At 42.2% G+C, this 19,040-nt stretch overlaps 1 protein-coding gene across 1 annotated transcript; it reads left to right on the top strand.

The window, feature by feature from the left end:
• The first annotated feature begins 12,872 nt into the window (after nt 1–12,872).
• On the top strand, nt 12,873–18,351 carry LOC115390964 (G-protein coupled receptor 26-like). Its single transcript, XM_030095027.1, has 3 exons — nt 12,873–13,711; nt 14,032–14,145; nt 18,108–18,351. The coding sequence occupies exons 1-3, from the start codon at nt 13,038–13,040 to the stop codon at nt 18,349–18,351; spliced, it is 1,032 nt and encodes a 343-aa protein (XP_029950887.1). The 5' UTR covers nt 12,873–13,037.
• The last annotated feature ends 689 nt before the right edge of the window (nt 18,352–19,040 follow it).

Genomic DNA, 19,040 nt, shown 5'->3' with positions numbered 1-19,040 from the left:
TCTGTTTATTTGTATAACTGTGCCTCAAAAATGAAATACGTCTGACATTAAATGTAGCTCTCATTCTGTGTCATTTCACTGAGGTAAATGTAAATACAGATTAATGCTAATGCTGCAACAGGGGTTAAGTGAAACAGTAAACCTAACTGGAACAGCGGAACGTCTCCACCTCTGGTTTTGCATTAACATTAAGGCTCCCTGAGCATGACCCTTGACCTCCTGCTGCTCCACCTGTGTGCAGAACTAATTTCTTCAATTACACAAAATTATATATATATTCAGAACTTTTCTTTCTGTGTGTGTTAGAAATACACAGTGCAGCTGTGCAGATGTTCTGATGGCAAACGTGCTGATTGCAGATCTTTCAGGTGTCAAAACAGCGGCGACGCTGCGCCACATCTTTCAAAACCCTTTGTACAAACGCAACAGCACAGCAGCATCCGGGGGTGAAAGTCCCATTGACCTCAGACATGTGGGAGGGGCCGCCGCCAGGAATGATGGACCTTCAGCTCAGGATGCCACGCGACAGCGCTGCCGACGCTCTGCGTGAGGCATGGGAGAGATAAAGCCCAGCAGGCATCTGTGGAAGGAGGCGATCACCGTGCTCCATATAATGTCAAACTGTGAGTCACCGGTGACCTTGCAACCGTGACATTCCGAGCGCCGTCAGAGGCGCCTAATGGATGCTAATCGGCGTCATCCTGTAAAACGCAGTACAGTGTCATTACAAATGTCTCTGAAAATAAAACCATTATTATTTTCTGTCATTTCAAGGATGTGAGTCACATAATGTTGATAAAACGCAACTAAAAGTGCAGCACAGTTCACACCGGAGTGTGTATTTAACTGAATCCTCACAGCTTTACATTAAAGCTTGATGAACTTTAATGGTATGGAGTAAAGTGGAGTATTTGATACGGCTGCAGAGCGCGAGAAAGAGAGAGAGAGAGAGAGAGAGAGAGAGAGAGAGAGAGACAGCTTGGACTTCATTAAAAAAAAGGAAAAAGAAATTCTGCCAAACTGGCATTACTGCAGCTCTAACTACTTCCATCTGTCTGGAAACCTCCTCTCAACGCATGACTCACTGCCTCGCTGATCCCGGCTACTGTGAGCCACTTACTGTAAGCAGAGAAGAAAAGAGACAAAGCTCGCAGACTTTTGGAGAGAAAATCTGGAAGTTTTTCGACCTGCCTCCCACACACGCTCACACACGCAGCCGCAGCACATACTGCAACACAGCGAAAGGCCACATTTCTCACACAGCCAGGCTCCACAACTGGACAATTAGTCCTGGAAAGAGCTGAGTGGATCCATGTGTTGTTTTGTTGGGAAATATTTGCCTGAAATCTGCACTTTCTCGCCCAAATGTGATGAAGGAGCTGCATTCATGCAACATATAGTCAGTGATTGTGTTTCTTTAGATACTTCAGAGTGCTTCAGGTTCTCCAAAAGCCACGCAGCTTTTGAAGATCGAATTAGGCCTCGAATTCCAGGAATTCCTGGCAAAGTATGATCCGTTTTCACAGAGTTTTTGCTGTCTTTCTTTCTTTCTTTCTTTCTTTTTTTTTGTATGAAAATACTCCACAGACTCTCAAGTAGTCCCCGTTACACTGTCTCTGAACTCTCTGGATTTAAAGCAAGGTCTTTGTTTGCTTATTTCATGTCCAAATCAATCATTAAAAACAGATTAAATAGTTCTGCTGAACATCTGGTGAATCATGAATTCCTTCCAGTCAGTTCTCTTGATTCATGGCTTCAAAATCCGAAAGAAAAAGAACAAGATGTGCTCCTGCAAATGAAGTCACAAAAAGAAAAAAAAAACCTGTTGATTTTCAGACATCAGCCCGATGCAGTGACACTCAGTCATGCCTGCAATCTTTAAGAGAAACCCAGAGAGGAATTAATGCATCTAATTTAAGCAATTTTGTTGAATTGTGCAATTTTATTTTTCAGTTTAATGCTTTTCCAATCTGTTTTCCTTTAGTTGAAAATGCACTGAAGGGGTTTTTTTTTTCAGGGATGCACCGATTCTGATACCAGGACCAGGTACGGGGTGTGGTACTCACTGAGGCCGTGCAGGTGGTTCATGGAAAAGCATAGCCTTCAAGAATCATTTGCATGTGGGCTATGAATTACACTTTATGGTGTTTAATAAGTCCTGATATCTGTAGGTAAAGGTTGGTTCTCAGCCTTTAAAAAAGCGTATCGGTGCATCCATTTGAACTGCAAACGTCCTTCAATTACTCTCTCTATTTCCCAGGATTTTTATTAATAACAAATTAGGAATTTTGAATAATTCTCTGCTTGGATTTCCTCCACACAACCAGGAGCACATGCACACGTTTCCATCTAACTCCTGTCCAACGCACATGTTTTTCTGTCCCGTTATGTTCACATCCTGTCTTTTTCTCTGTCACAAGCCTTGTCCTGATTTATTTCTCCCAAGAAAACGAGTCTCCTCATGATCTCCAGCCCTCGGGTGCTAAATCCAAACCTTCAAAAAGCAGTTGGTGACCGTGTAGAAGACGCTCAGCTCTTTCCTCTAAGACTCCTCATTTAATATTTATAGCCCGGGGTATGGTTGACATTCCATTTTGTGCAGGGAAAGCTCTTTGATTTTTTTTTTTTTTTTTTTCTGAATATTTTCCAAGCACCCATGCTGTATGACAAAGGCTCTTTTAATATCAGAAATCCAAGATACTGGCTTAACTTTGGCAATCCACTCTCGTCCAGGGTTGAAAATAATCCACAGGCCGACACAATCCACAAGCAGTTCTTTATATATTTATTAATTTATTCCGACAAGAAGCCCTCAGGCCAGCAGCAGTCTCGCATTGATTTATCCGTGTCCTGAGCAGCTTTAATCGGTATCTGTACATTACCCATGCATCACACGTGAAGAAGTTCATGTTTTCTGCAGCTCATCTTAACTCTGCAGGCTTTCCAGCTCTTTGTTTGGGTTTTGTCAGACCACAGCATTCCTGTTTGTCTTCCCTCTCACAACCCCACAGCTCGATGCTTTCCAGCTTCAACTGGCAGCTGCATTTCAACACAAAGTTAAAAAAATAAAAAAAAGCAGCTGTGAATGCATGCAGTCAGTATATGAAAAAGAAAACAAAACTGGAAGAAAAACTCATCTTGACTTAGATTTATCAAGTAGAAGTGGGTTCACTTCAGGGTGGAGTTTGCATGTTCTCTCCTTGCATGGTTTCCTCCAACTTCCTCTTATATGCAAGTTATGTAGGTGAATAAGTTGTGTGCATTTTGACGAATGAAACCACCGTTCAGAGTTTTCAAGTGAAAATGCAAACTTTCCTTATGTTTCTGGTGTTGGTTTGGTGTTCAACAGTGGTGCATACAACTCGTGTCACGGTGGTGAATAGTTGTTCTGGTCATGCCAGTGAACAATGTACAATAACAAACAAGGCCACCTTCAATGTGCCATGACTTTCAAGTCCAGATTCCAGACTGTTTTTTTTTTTTTGGTCCATATTAGGTGTTTTCTAGTGGAGTGTCTCCCCTCATAACACCCAGTTGTCTGGTATAGTGTTCTCTACAGACGTGTGTGTTGTGTCTTTACAGCAACAGTGGTCCAACATGCTGGCTGCACTGTATTCAGAGTTTCCGCTATTGCTGTGCAAACGTGACATTTTCCTGAAATGAAAACACAGAAATTATGCTTTTTCACTTGAAACGTTGTTGTGTAAAAGTTGCCTAAGTGACGAGAGCTTGAACTGAGTGAATCGATCTTCCTGCAGCCGTCATGATGAAGTTCCCACACAAGATGTGGAGAATGACGGAGACCTGCGGCTGCCATGAAGCACAGCAAGCATCCTCCTGTAAAATATCATTCGCTCACTTATACATCTCTGCGCTCACGTTAAATTAATGAATAGCTTTAATGAGTGATGCTTTATTTAATAGAAAGAGAACTCTGAGAGCTTGGTACTGAGTCTGGGCGCAGGTCCTGCTGGCCTTCACTCAACACTAATGCAAACATGCAGTTTTTCCAGGCGGCTCTTGCAAAGCGACGGAGAACTCCTTCGAGATGAAAGCATTTTGGTCCTTTTCAGGTTCTTCGTCGTGGGTATTTCACTTCCCTCCCTCCTGCCTTTGGACTGACTGTGAGCGTGTCGGGGACTGGGGGAGTCCTCCAAAGTGTGTTTCTGCTTTTTTCCCATCGTCTGGGATGCTGGGACCAGCTTCAGAGCCCCCGCCTGGATGCGGCACCGCGGGATGAAGCGAGTGCTCTGAAATGGTTTTATCGACATTCCACAAAACTAAATTGCCTCTTATACGCTACAGCAAGGCACATACACAAAACACAAAATAACACTCAAATTGTTTTTATGACTTCGGAGCAGAACGCTGCACTGCTTTACATCAATCTCAGATATTTAACCCCTTCATGAGGCGAACCTGGAGGGACAAGCTGAAGACTTGAGCACATACTCACACTGTACGCACACAAACATGACCGGATGGGGGAATGAACTGTCAATTCCCCGGATTGGAGAACGCCAACTGTAACACCACTTTAGGGATCCTTAAACAACTTTCCACCAATCAGATGTCTGGAAGTGCAAAACTGACCATAATCAGACAATCACCATGTCTGGTCTGAAATGATCTCTAAATAGATCGCATTTGTCACTCACCGGATTTATGTAAAAGATTATACAATCTTTCTGCCACATCCTACACATCACTGAGCATGACGCGTTTTTAAATGTTTTTTTTTTTTTTCTCTCTCTGCAAAAATGTAGATTCCCTTGTTAATGACTCACCAGATGCTTTTGGCACAAGTTTGAAATTAATCATACTGTAAATTCACTATTTGTATGCTCGGATCATTTCTTCAAGAAACACAGCAATCAGATGTGGTGCTGCACAAACATGCAGTGGAAAACAATTTATGAAAACAAACACATTTTTTTTTAATTATGAGAAGTTTAGTATTAGACACATTGTCATAGATTTACACATTAGAATAAAAAGTGTTACTGTAGCATGGACCGTCCGTTAAATTTAAGGACCAAGATGTCTTAAAAGAGGGATTGTCTTTATAAATACACCACCAATGTGTCTGTACGTCTACTTAAAGAGAATTAGTACTTTGTCAACTCTGCTCATGATGCATTATGCTGTGTAAACAGCCGTCAGTCCCCACAACATGAGTAAGACACACACACGCTGAAATTCTTTTGTCAGGGCTCCAGTGATGGATAAATCCTGTGAGCCTTCCCTCTGTCTCTCAGCTCCATGTTTCTGGCAGACTGCTGACTCATGCATTCTGCTTCTCCCTCGCGCTCTTTCTCTCCATAAACTCAGTCTGTGGCCTTTTCCTTCGTCTCCTCTTCCTTCTTACACAAGCGATTCTCCGGAGTTTGAATAATTCAGTGGCGTTTTCTCTCCTTGTGACCCCTGCGTGGGCGTGAGTGTGCGCGCTCACGTCGCCAGTATTACCGTCGTCGTACATGTTGCTTAATTTTCATGTGGGTGTGTTTATGTGTGTGCGACTGGTCTCGCTGTTGGGAGAAACTGTGTAATTGCCTCGTGCTGTCGCTGTATAGTTGGCTAAATCTCATAATGAGAATAATGCCTGCTGTGCTGGAGCTCCAGGCACTGAATTCAGTGGGGAAAGTTGGGAATCAACATTTTACAGGCGTTTGCTGGATATCTGGAGATTTATATACAGTTTTTAACATATGTTCACGTGGTTTTAGGGATCTGTGAGTCCAGTTTTTTTCTGCATAGCTCCCTTGATGGTTGTCAGCTGTGAGTGGTTAGTGTCTCCTCTGAAGTGTGTCGAAATGTCTTCTCTCGTGTTTTTGTCAGTACGTCTCTCTTTTCAGCCACAGCAGCAGAGTCTTGTTCCAGTTTCTGATAGTTTGAGGTTTCATTACTTCTTCCTGACCACTTTCTTGGATTTCCCATGTCTCACTCTGTGAGATCCGTCCATCTATCCATCCTGACTCAATCTCAAATTCATGTTTTTGGACCAGGGGACCTGGTTACCTCCTAAATGCATGTACAGGGTGAACGTGCAACAGAAATGTCCAGACTGCAATGGAACCAAGGAACCTTCTCACTGCATCGTCAGCAGATATTAATTCAATTAAGTCAAATTAAACAACCACAGTTGTTAGTAAAAGAAACACCGAGTCTGTATTTTCTCTTCCTGCAAAGAAGAGAAACATTTGTTCCAGAGTGGACTGAGAAACAGAGTTCAGATATTAAACAATGAACTCCCGTGTGGATTTTAATGGCCATCAAACTGAGAGCCCAGTGGACGACACACCGGAGGGAGAAGGCTGATCGACTTTTTATTGCCTCAAAACAGAGAAAACTGATTCTGATTCGATGCCAGCTCTTTTTTTTTTTTGTATTTGCTCATATTAAGTTACATAATTAAGATCAGTTATTATTCTTAACAGCTAATTTTCAGATAAAACGGTTCATGTGCACATGATGATGATTGTCGAACTCAAGTTTATTTATGCGAATTGTCTGTAATTTATGAACCGGCTGGAGATCTCCCTGCCAGAATCCTTCCTGCTGGTACAAACCTGGTCGTCTGTTTGTTCTCTAACAAGAATTCTCTTTGTTCATATTGTGTGGATGATTTAATGCATTTAACTCTAAATATTAAAAATCCAACAATCTCATTTTTAAAGTAATTTCAGTAGTTTAACTTTGTACAAATGTTCCATGTTTTTGCCTCATCTGTGGTCACTCCAGCAATTTCTGATAGAAAATGCCTGAATAAGTTATGACAACAAATGCAGGTACATATGTGGAGACATAGACTCACACACCCATCAGCATTTGCAGAATAAGACTTCTCGTCTCAACAACTTTGGACAACAAATCAGCCGGAAGATCAATCAGAAGATGACGCATCAAAGACGACATGAAGGCCGCCGTCGTCCGATGGAGACGGAGATAGAGACGGATCAGACATGCTTTAAGGAGAGCAGGGCGGATTCGCCATCACAGCTTCACATTAGACACCAGAGAGGAAACACAAACGGGGAGGAGCCGAGAACGGCAGGCATCGCACTGAGGATGGAGAGCTGCAAACCCTCAAACACGCCCTGAGAAGCATCCAGAAGCTGGCGAAGAAGAGCCAGAGCGTCGACCCTTTGTTGATGTCCTACATGCCTGACGGCGTTCACGAGTGAGTGAAGGAATCAGCACGCAAACACACAAGGTCATGTATATTTGATAATGATGAAAAAGACGATTATTGCGTCTTATTTGGAAAGAATATACTTAAACATCCTTGTAATTTCTTTGTGTTTTTGAAGCCATTTACAGAAAAAGCTCAGTTTTGCGGCTGTGTGTTCATCTCCATACTACATACCGTCAGAAGCGGCTTCGCTCATGGATGATGAACATTGTGCTCTGCCATTATCAGCATACACTCGCACACAGGCTCCCATACTGTTAGCACGTGACTGGGAGCCAAACAAAGAGCGAGAGAGAGAGCGAGAGAGTGGCAGAGAGCAGGCATGAAAGTGAGTCTGTGTGTATGTCTGGACATGTGAGTGTCCGTGTGAGTTAGCGTTTCTGTCCGCAGCGTTTGCTCTGCAGCTCAAAAGGGCCGCGACGTACTCACACACCCAGAATCCCTCCTCCCCAGAAACACTGACCCGTGGCATTCCTCCACATCCTCCCCTCTTCCTCCCGTCACGTCACTTGTTCTCCTCTCCTGATCGTCTACATCCAGAGCAGACGGTCACCACAATGCAGCGGCGTGCTCCCAACACCTCCGCAAAACGCCTGGCTCTCAGGCCTTCTCTCGTGCGCGTCTGAACTCAACGGAGCAGACAGATCGCGGTCACGGCTGCCTAAAAAAGGGGCATTTCTCTGCCCTCGGTCGGCAGGAGCTTTGGCTCGTCGAACGGGCTGACACCCAGGGTGCAAGCTGTTATAATCAGCTCCCGTTTAGCTGCTTTAAACAGACAGATCCCACCTGCAGGGAGGCAAACCTCAGGAGGCTGAGCTGCACGCTGCTGTGAGGATGGAGGGACGGAGGCACAGATGGATGCACAGACTGGTGGAAGGAGACTGAAACCATCCCCCTGCTCCAAGGGAGCCAAGTAAAGGCAAACTTAAGGTGACGAGAGAGCTCCGTATTGTGTTGCCGACCGTGGGAACTGTGGTGTTATGTAACCTCACACATACTCAAAGTATATGTATATATATATATATATATCTACAGAGTCACAAAGCCCGAGGCGGTGGCTCAGGGGCTGAGTCGGATGGACCCCTCGCTTGCTAACGGGACTTCTTAAGTGCTCCTGCCATCAGCATTTCTGCCTCTTGCATAACAGCCTCTCCGGCGCCGAGAACCCAGAGAAAACACGTGATCACTAAGAGGGTTCCTTCTGGCTGAGGGGTGATTTCTCATTCCCTCTCTTCCCCTCTTCCTCTTCCTCTCTCTCTCTCTCTAGTCCAACAAAAGGGGTTTTTCCTTCACAGCGATTGAACCATTAACTTAACATGCTCAGGGACAGCAGCTCCACAGAGGATAGCCACAAATACGAAGTGTATAAAGAGAGGGTAATGCTTTTGGGGGCCAGCGTTACTGCCTATAATGTGATCTTCGAGGAATATGATAATGATTGAATATAAATTAGCCTTTGGGGACAGCCGGGATAAACAACATCTGAGGAGCTGGGGAACAAAAGCAAGTGCAGCCCGTCGTCACGTTCACATACAGTATATAATGTGTACATACAGAGGGAAACGCCGCCCACGCGCTCCCCTACACCGCCACGCTCATGTTCCTGTGCTCACAGAGGTGAAAAGCAGGGAGGATGTTTAATGCATCAATTAACACACACACACACACACACACTAACACACACACACACACACACACACACAAACAAAACAAATGAGAATCAGGGTTTTGCTTCCATGCTGCACCTCAGTTTCCACAAAAACGAGATTTTGTTCGATAAATGTGAACATTAAGATAAAATTTCTAGAGGAAAAATTCTAAGGATTCAAAGAAAACAAAACTTCGGAAGGCAAGTTTGAAGAAAAATACTCCCACTCACCTACAGACGCACATTAACACACACAAACACACACAACGTGTGTCATTGTTTGCTATATCATCTGTTGTTTGCCTTTTTTTTTTTTTCTTTTCTTGTTTACACCATATTTGCCCCCCAACAATTACATGAAAAATACACAATTCTTTAATGCACATCCACCGGCCTGCAAAAGTGTTTCTACTGCTTGAAGTTTTCCACATTACAGCCACAAATGCATTCTTCTGGGATTTTATGACAAACCAACACAACTTGAAGAGGAAGGAAAATTGTGCTTTTTTTTTTTCTTCTTTTTTTTTTATAAAACACTAAAAAGTGTATCATGTAAAAGTCTTCCTCCACATGCTTTGCCGAATGTTTCACCGCCACTCCAGTCTCAGCTCCTTTGCGCTCTCTAACAGCTTTTCCTTTCAGCCTTGTGCAAACGGGATTTCTTCTTTTCAGTTTTTCCTTTGTACAGAAATTACAAGTCTCATTTTCTTCCCACATCATGTTGTGTTGATCACGTAAAGCCCCAATAAAATATGTTTACATTTGTTGCAATTAATAAAATATGAACATTTCAGGGGGGCATGAATAGGTTTGCAAGCCACTGTACATTAGTCTGTTAATATATTCTCTGTCACAAATAACTTTGGGCCACCATGCAAAACTCACTGCACGCACAGGGAGAACATGCAAACTCCACACAGAAAGGTTCAGCAAGCCTCACAGGGAGGAAGTCCCAGGCCATAGTGTGCTGGACTGGCTGTTCCATCTCCGCATTTAGAACAGGCTGGACTTGGTTTTGTGTCCTCTCATTGAAAAGCCTTTTTATTTTATCGTCAAAAGTTGTTTTTGTTTGTTTGAATCCGTTTCTGCATCTTGTGTCCTTTTCCCACCTCACACTTGCTGCTTAAACTCCTTTCACACCATGTAACGCACCACTCTACACCAGCTGTCCATGCAGATGAAGCTGAGGTCTGGCGGTCTGCTCAGATCGGCGGCACAAACTAGAATAACCTCATTGGATTGTCAATATTCCAAAATGCATGCAAATCCGCAAAGATTCTGAGCACATTCATCAGATTAAAGCAAATCATATCCTTAAACTCTTGAATGTAAGGTGACATATAACATTTTGCATCTTTGGTGGTTTAACTGCATAACAGACTTAAAACTGTGCAGCTTGTTTGTTCATGCCGGCTTCTAAAAATTAGCTCACGTTCACTGGATTTGCTCTGTCTGTCTCATAATATACTTTTATTTGCAGTTTCCAATACAAATCACGATCACCATAATTCAAAAGAAGGTTAAAAGTGAATTTTTCTTCCTAACATTAAGTCGTTGAAGGCAGGCATATGCAGCTTGGTATTTCATGTTTCGTTTTCTGTGTTATTTTGAAGTCTGACTCTGTCTTTGGTTTGAGGCTCCTTGACTTCCCCTCCTGGTGTGTGATTGCTGGGACTGTATTCTTCTGGTGGATGTGGTTTTTCCTGTGTCTTCTGTGTGCTCTGGTTGTAGGTTTGTCTGTATGGGTCGCTCTCCACTGTTTCAGGCTGTGTTTTCCGTGTTTGGAATTCCCAGTATCTCCTGTGATCTTGGCTGTGATTGTTGGTTTTTGGTTAGCTTCAGTAAAATGAGCTTCTGTTCAACCAAAAGCGGTGTCCTGCACCCTGAGCAAACCTCCTCAGAGGAAATATAGCATTTAAGATTATATATTTTTAAACATTTCAAACAATTTGTTTTGCTATTTCTACTTGGATGGGAGGCATTCAATGTGGGGTATCCTTCCTTTGAAGGTGCCAGAGAGATTCAGGAGGGAAAATATGACGGTCAGAGGAATGCTACTTCCCATAACCATGTTTAAAAAAAAAATAATAAAAAAAAAAAAAATATATATATATAAATAAATATATATATATATATATATATATATATATATATATATATATATATATATATATATATATATATAGATAGATAGATAGATAGATAGATAATAAAAATAAAATTTAAATAAAATAAAATAAGTAAATAAGTAAATAAATAAATAAATAAATACTTATTGGAAAACTGATGTAAATTGTCAAACATAATACCAGTTGGCCACGCCTGGTCGGCAAGAGGCTCCACTCTAACCAATAATAACCAGGAACATTTTTCTAAAGAATAGCAACACAACACAACACTGATACCTGAGCTGAGATATCAGTGATGCTGCCATGAAAATAACAAAATGTATCTTTCAAGCTGTGCAAACAGCATGAGTTTGTAAAAACATGCTCAATGCAACAGCTAGAGGAAAGGTTTTTTTTTGGACATTTTGTACCAGAAAGTATCATTAGAATTGGTTTTATGTTGAGATTGTAGCAACTTTCTGTAACAAATGTTCGGTTTTGTGAAAATATAGACATTTTCATTATACACATGTATAATGTATAATCTGCACCACAACAAAGTCAATCTGTAAAGTTTTCATGGAAAGGATATTATATCTCTGTTTTAGTGTCCTCTCACAATGGAAATGGGCTGTCTATGGCCTCTGGAGTAAAATGAGTTTCACACCTCTGCTTTTTCACAAGAATAGGTCTGATTTTTATCCAAATAGATGTTAAAACATGGAGGAAATCTGACATTGATCCAAAAATTTCTCGTTTGAAATCAGTGAGATAAAGCATGATTTATATTTTAAAGCCTCCGTATAGATCTGACACAAGCGTGCATAGATCTGCTCCAACAGCTTGTCCACTATATTTATAGAACGATGCCGTTTTGTTGTCTTATGATAAAAATACATCACCAGTATCTTCCAAGAGCTTCATTAAAATGGTTCAGAGTCTGAAACAGACTGTAGCTGCCCGTAAGACATTCAGTAGCGACAATGTGCAGATTAGCCATCATCTGTTTTTCTGCACATGTCCGTCCTCCCCTCAAATCCATTTTCAGCCTCTCAGGTTCCAGTCTTCTTCTCACACTTTTCCTGCTCCGTCCTCCCTCCATCCTGCCTCCCTCCATACATTGTGGCTTATTTTATTCAGGATTGTTCTAAGCGGAGCGTCTGAACGGACAAAACGACTCCTTACAGGGATGTGAGGGGAGATCAGCACAAATCACTGCTAAAGAAGAAGTTCAAAGAGTGATGAAGCCTCCAGAGATTTGGTGTTGCCATGGAGATGAGTAATTCTGTGTGTGTGTGTGTGTGTGTGTGTGTGTGTGTGTGTGTGTGTGTGTGTGTGTGTGTGTGTGTGTGTGTGTGTGTCCACCTGATGTTTTGGGGAGGAATGAGCACGCCATGTGCACGCAGTGTGATTACAGTTCAAATTATTTTTTGAAGCAGTAATTAAAAAAATGACTGTATTTCTTGGACAAATGCATGTAAAAATAACCCACATATTAAACTAAAATCGAATATTTCAAGCTGATTTTCTCTTTGCAGTTATTAAAGGCTATCTTTAAAAAGCTCATCTCTTCTTTCTTTTTTTTTTTTTTTTGTTTTGGAGATAAAAACAGCAACTTGTGTGCAAACACCACAGCATCCCCATCATCTCCCATATTAACTCCTGCTTGCATGAATATTGTTCAAGCGTCACATGAGCCAGCTACCGACTGCACGTGCAGGGCGCACGGCATTGCCGGCGAGAGAGGAGGCGCATGAGGAGAGAGTGCGCATGACCGAGTGTAAACACAGACCGCCCGGTAACCGCGAGCCAGCATTTACACTGAGATTCACTTTGGATCAAAAACAATTTGGATTCCTCTGAAAAAACAAACAAACAAACAAACAAATAATCTCGATTCTTGGACATCTCGAGGAAGTTGTCAGCTGGGTGTCACGCTGACAGCGGGGTTTGTTTTGGGTTTTTTCAGCACCGGACAGCTCTCCGCCTGGCACCATGAGCGCCGGTCGCAGCTGGAGGGGGGCGAGTGCAGAGAGCACGGCGGTCTCTCCTCAGCATCCTCCCCACAGGTGTCACTGAGCCTCGAGAGATGAGCATACCGGAGTTCCTCCTGGAAGTGTCCATTGTGGTCATATCTGTCGTGTCGCTGCTGACAAACTTGTCGGTGCTGCTATGTTTCACCCAGAGCGCAGAGTTGCGCTCCCACGTGCCAGGGGTCTTCGTGCTGAATCTCTCCTTCTCTAACATCCTCCTCACTGTCATCAACATGCCGGCCACGTTCCTCGGGGTGGCCCGGAGCTCCAAGCCCTTCGGGGACTCGTTCTGCCACGCCGTGAGCTTCGCGGAGACCTTCATCACCACTAACGCCATGCTGAGCATGGCGGCGCTGAGCATGGACAGGTGGATCGCGGTGGTCTTCCCTCTGAGTTACTCCAGCAAGATGCGCTACAGGGACGCGCTCCTGATCGTGGCTTACTCCTGGCTGCACTCGCTCACCTTTGCCCTGACTCAGCTGATGATGGACTGGGGAGGCTACAGCCACGCGTACGCGTCCTGCACGGTTCACCTGGGCGCCGGGAAGGCGCAGCAGCTGCGCGCGTACTCCGCCTTCACCGCGCTCTTCCACGGCAGCAGCTTCGCGCTCTGCCTCTTCGTCCTCTGCTTCGCCTACCTGAAAGTTTTGAGGGTGGCCAGGTCTCACTGCAAGAGGATCGATGTAATCACAGTGCAGACTCTCATTCTGCTGGTTGATATTCACCCAAGGTATGAACTGAATCTATCTATCTATCTGTCTATCTGTCTATCTATCTGTCTATTTGATCCATGCAGTTCTATAACTTCATCCATATAATTTTAGGACTTCACAAATGTCTTGCAGTTCTTGTAGTTTCCTCTCAGCATCTTGTGTGCACGTGCGTGTGTGTGGACTGATATAAAGATCACCGTTTTGAGACGTTTAATTCTTTCAGTCTGACTAGAGACAGCTACAGAGCAAAAAGCATTGTCATATTAAAGATTGAAATCTGCAGCATTGATGAATAATGCGAGCTGAGCATTAATAATTCCCTCTGTTTGTCTGTCAGTGTGAAGGAGAGGTGTCTGGCCCAGCAGAAGAAGAGGAGGCAGCGCGCCAGCAAAAAGATTTGTATCTTCATCGGCTCCTTCATCCTCTGCTTCTCACCTTATGTTGTGACGAGGTAACTCATCAGCCCTGCTGCCACTTTTACACTTTTCAGTTTATAAAACACAAAGCTGCAGATTACTCTATATTACTATGGCTTTTGTTAAAGTCTTGAATCAAGACATACTTGCAGATGAGGGATTTTTTTAACTCTATAGGAGGCCAGATAGAAACATAAAATATTTTTGGGTCGGGGGAATGTCTTTTTCCATAATGTTTTTAATAAGCATTCTTAAAGGAATTAGTGATGGCTAAAACTAACAATTTTTTCATTGAAATATGCATTTTTAAAACTTACGTATATCATATACCTCTATAGTGTGGTATCAATCAGCCAACCAACCAACCAATTAACCAACCAGCTAACCAACCAACCAGCCAACCAACCAGCTAACCAACCAGCCAAAACCAACCAACCAGCTAACCAACCAGCCAAAACCAACCAACCAGCTAACCAACCAGCCAACCAACCAACCAATTAACCAACCAATTAACCAACCAGCCAGCCAGCCAACCAACCAACCAACCAACTAACCAACCAACTGACTAAGCAACTAAAAAGACAGCCAACAAACCAAGCAAAAAAACCACCAACCCAACCAACCAACCAACCAACCAAAATCAACCAACCAACCAGCTCAAAACAACTAACCAACCATCCCACAAAACCCCCCAAAAAACCAACCAACCAACCAACCAAATCAAAAACAACGAACCAACCAACAACAAAAAAAAAAATCAACCAACCAACTTGAAACAACCAACCAACTAGCCAGCCAGCCAGTCAGTCAATCAATCAGTCAAAGTATTTTTTCCAGCAGTAATTCTACCGTCACTCTTGAAACCTTCAGATCAGGGACTTTCAAAGTTCATAACAAAGAATAGCAAACAATTTGGGCTGGACTACTTAGATGGGAAAATGATCTCATTAATGGCGAAATATATTGCCAAGCCTGTTTGTCACATTTTTAATTTGAGTTTAAAAGAGTGCTTGTTCCCCAATATTTGGAAATTGGCTAAAGTCATCCCCCTACCTAAGGATAATAAGCTGGCTCTTAGTGGCACTAATAGTAGACCCATTAGTATATTGCCCGTTTTGAGCAAGATTATGGAAAAGCTCATATTTGGACAAATATCACAATATTTTATGAATTTTAATATCACATCTGATTCTCAGCATGCCTTTAAAGAGAGCCATTCTACCTCTACTGCACTTGTCCATATGACAGACGATTGGCTTGGTGAACTTGATGCAAAAAATTATGTTGGTGCTGTGTTCTTAGATTTCAGCGCTGCCTTTGACGTCATAGATCACAACTTATTGCTGAATAAACTGTCTGCTTATGGCTTTTCTGCTTGTTCTCTTAAGTGGTTTAACAGCTATTTAACAAATAGATCACAGTCAGTATACTTCAATGGTAGTTTTTCTTCTGTGCTGAAGCTAGAATGTGGTGTTCCTCAGGGTAGCTGCCTTGGCCCTCTGTGTTTTTCAATTTTTACAAATGATCTTCCTTTCATCTTAGATAGATCCCATGTAGCCATGTACGCTGATGACTCAACTATATATTACAGTTCAGAGAACCTGCAAATTTTGAATAATGTGCTTCAAAGTGATTTAGACCATGTATTTGAATGGGTAGAGTCTAACAGACTAGCTTTAAATGTTAGTAAAACGAAATGCATGATTCTGGACACTAGGAAGCAATCTAAGAACAGAAACTTTTTGTCCCTCACCGTAAATAATATACCCCTGGAGCAGGTGCAAAAGTTTGTTCTCCTTGGCGTAACTATAGATGATCACTTGAGCTGGACTAGTCACATTGGAAAGATTGTGACAAAAATGGGTACAGCTCTTTCTGCCATCAGACGATGTGCTTATTTTATGACAGAATCATCAGTTAAATATGTCACTCAGTCTTTAGTTCTATCTCATCTGGATTATTGCTCAGTCATATGGTCGGGTACCACAAAAAAAGATATTCATAAACTACAGGTGCTGCAAAATAAAGCCGCACGACTAGTTCTTCGTTGCCCATTTCGGACTCACATTGACTATATGCATCAGTGTTTGTCATGGCTACATGTGGAGAAGAGATTACAGAGGAATCTTGGAACTTTTTTTCAGAATATAAGGATAAAAATGAAACCTAGGCCTCTATATGAAAAAATTATCTATGTTCATGATCGCCACTCTCATTTGACTAGATCCCATGTGGCAGATTGCATATCACTTCCAAAGGCTCAATCTGGGGCTATGCGAAGAACGGTGATGTACAGGGCAGCGAATCTGTGGAATAGGCTACCTTCTACTGTAAGAAAGGAGAACAACATAAAAGCTTTTAAAACCATGGTCACGAAAATCCTCATAGCATGATTGCCTTGTAGGTGCATTCTTAGTTCTTGTTGTATGTCTCATTTGTATCATTGCCTTGTTCTATCTGGTTTTCTGGTCTTCTATTGAATTGTGTGTGTATATTTATTTTACTTCTTTTTCGTATTCAATTGTTTAATGGTCTTTATGCACTGCGTTTTATGAGTAGTTGTTTTATCCATTCTGCTCACTGTTTTATGTACTTTGCTTATCTTCTTATTTATAATTGTTGTATGTAGTTATGGACCCCAGGAAGATTAGTTGTCACCCTGGGTGACAGCTAATGGGGATCCAATTTTTAATAAATAAATAAATAAATAAATAAATAAATAATGAAGACGTGCAGAAACATGAAGCAGATGCAGGGAAATGCCTTCCCCAGCGTTTTTTCATAATACTACAACTAAGAATAGTCATGGTAATGATTATTTCGTGAATGTACACATTTTTAGAACTTCATTCCTCATGACTGCCTAAAAAAAACTATTGTAGTTTTTCTTTTTGTGATAAAGAAATCATCATTGCAGTAAAACAAACAGTGAATTCACTGTAAGTGTAATTCTAATGAGTTAAAGTCATAAAGTGATTTTTAAAGCAAAAGCTGCAGATGCTTTTTTCTTCGTGTATTTCAAAAGCGACATTTGAAAGTCAATCAAAAACGACTCGTTGGCGTGAGATAAAGCATGGAGGAGGCACATTGTCTCACTCTTTAAAATCTCCCCTCGGAGATGGAGTGACTCATCGATTCTATACTGCACTGTCGTCACACTGTATGCAATCACCAGTAAGACAGTTTTTTAACAGCAGAAAAGTTACAGCGGATTGCATTAGATTCTTGACTTGTTTGTATCACTGCCAAAAAACTGCAGGAAAAACAGTTTAAACTGAGGATTGTATTGAGAATATATTATGGGGCATTTAACAAGCTGCACACAAACACACAAAAATAGATAAAATCTTCCCTCAATCTATTTATGTATGAGCTTCGTATCAGAGTTATTGCATATGGAAGAACCTCATAAAGCAGGTGTGTCAAACATAAGGCCTGTGAGCCAAAACTAGCCCGCAAGAGGCTCCAATCTGGCCCAGGAAATGATAAAGCAAACTGTGAAAGTTTCAAAGAAAACATTGATTTTTTTATTATTTAAACAAATTTATAAAGAGTAGCAGACACAACACTGATGCCCGAGCTGAAATATTACAGATGATCCAACGAAAGCTAGCAAACTATTATCCTCAAGGTCATGCTCTCAGTATGAGTTTGTAAAAACATGGATAATGCAATAGTAGAGGGATTTTCTTTGAAATTTCTCTGTATTTTGCACCAGAAGGTTTAAAATTAAAATTGACTTCATAATGAGATTGTAGTAAATTTCTGTAGCGATTGTTTGGTTTGAGATAAAAAATGGTACTTTCATCATGTATGCTCTGAAAAGTTTAAATTTACACGTTCTTTTGGTTCTATTTTACCTGTCCTGGGTTGTGTTCGGCCCCTGAACTCAAATGTGTTTGATAAAGAGCAAAAAGCAGAGATCTTTCTGGTGCAGTCTGATGGCCGTCTGTGTTAGAAATGTGAAACCTGAATGCGTTTTGTCCTCCGCCCTCAGGTTGGTGGAGCTGTTTCCGTCCGTGCACATCCCCCGGTACTGGGGCATCGCCACCAAATGCATGTGCTACGCCAAGGCTTCCAGCGACCCGTTTGTCTACTGCCTCCTGCGGCAGCAGTACAGGAAGGTTCTGGTCAGCATCATCGGCCGCGTTATGACAAAGGAGAAGTACTTCCTGTCGGTCCACAGCAGCAGCAGCATGCTGGACGCCACGGACGACAACTGTCTCGCCAGGATCACCTGACTTTGATGGGCTCAGTTTGAAATGTTTCAGTAATTCTGCCGTCCACGCAAGGGAGGTCAGAGGTCAGTAAGTGCAACGACGTGAAGGAGGAAAGACGTCAGAGGCTCGTTTAAAGGTATTTAAACAGGCGGCTGGGCCAAGGGACTGTTTAAACCACAGGGCTTCCCACTGGAGGAGCTGTGAGAGACTCCAAACAGTTTACACTCGCGTCTAACGTGAGCCAGAGGCCCTTTCAGAGCCTTCAGACTGACGTCCCACAGGGCTTGTTAGTTTTGCCCACTGAGGCACTGCCAAGGATACACCACATGAAAACCACAACACCACGTTCGTTACATCCATCGGTGTCAATGTATCTCTGGAGTACTGTAATGATAAATACGTCGAGAAGTGATCTTCAAGTAAAAAAGCTGAAAGCGATTGTTAGTTTGATGATGATGTTTTCAAGTTAAATATTAATGATCGTGTCAGCGAATGCCCACGGATTGTACAAAAAAAGGTATGAGGATGTGTGAAAATGTTATATCACGGCTCGAACACCTATTGAAAATAAATGTCACTGCCACAAAACACGCCGAGTCTGTGCATAAATACCTTGAAGTTCCATCTAATTAGGTTGTACAAACCTTTCACTGCAGGTAATTATCTCAGGCAGGTAATTAAAGCAGGCCCGAGGATGTGGAAGTTTGTGT

This window comes from Salarias fasciatus, chromosome 6, assembly GCF_902148845.1.
Source record: "Salarias fasciatus chromosome 6, fSalaFa1.1, whole genome shotgun sequence".
Taxonomy (NCBI): Eukaryota; Metazoa; Chordata; class Actinopteri; order Blenniiformes; family Blenniidae; genus Salarias; species Salarias fasciatus.
The sequence above is the reverse complement of the archived record's forward strand: the minus strand, read 5'-3'. Positions and strand labels throughout refer to the sequence as shown.

Bases quoted from the DNA above. Each gene is read 5' to 3' on its own strand.
- LOC115390964 (XM_030095027.1), top strand. From the start codon at position 13,038: ATGAGCATACCGGAGTTCCTCCTGGAAGTGTCCATTGTGGTCATATCT. The intron at 13,712-14,031 runs GTATGAACTGAA...TTTGTCTGTCAG, and splicing joins CTGGTTGATATTCACCCAAG to TGTGAAGGAGAGGTGTCTGG. The intron at 14,146-18,107 runs GTAACTCATCAG...CTCCGCCCTCAG, and splicing joins TCACCTTATGTTGTGACGAG to GTTGGTGGAGCTGTTTCCGT.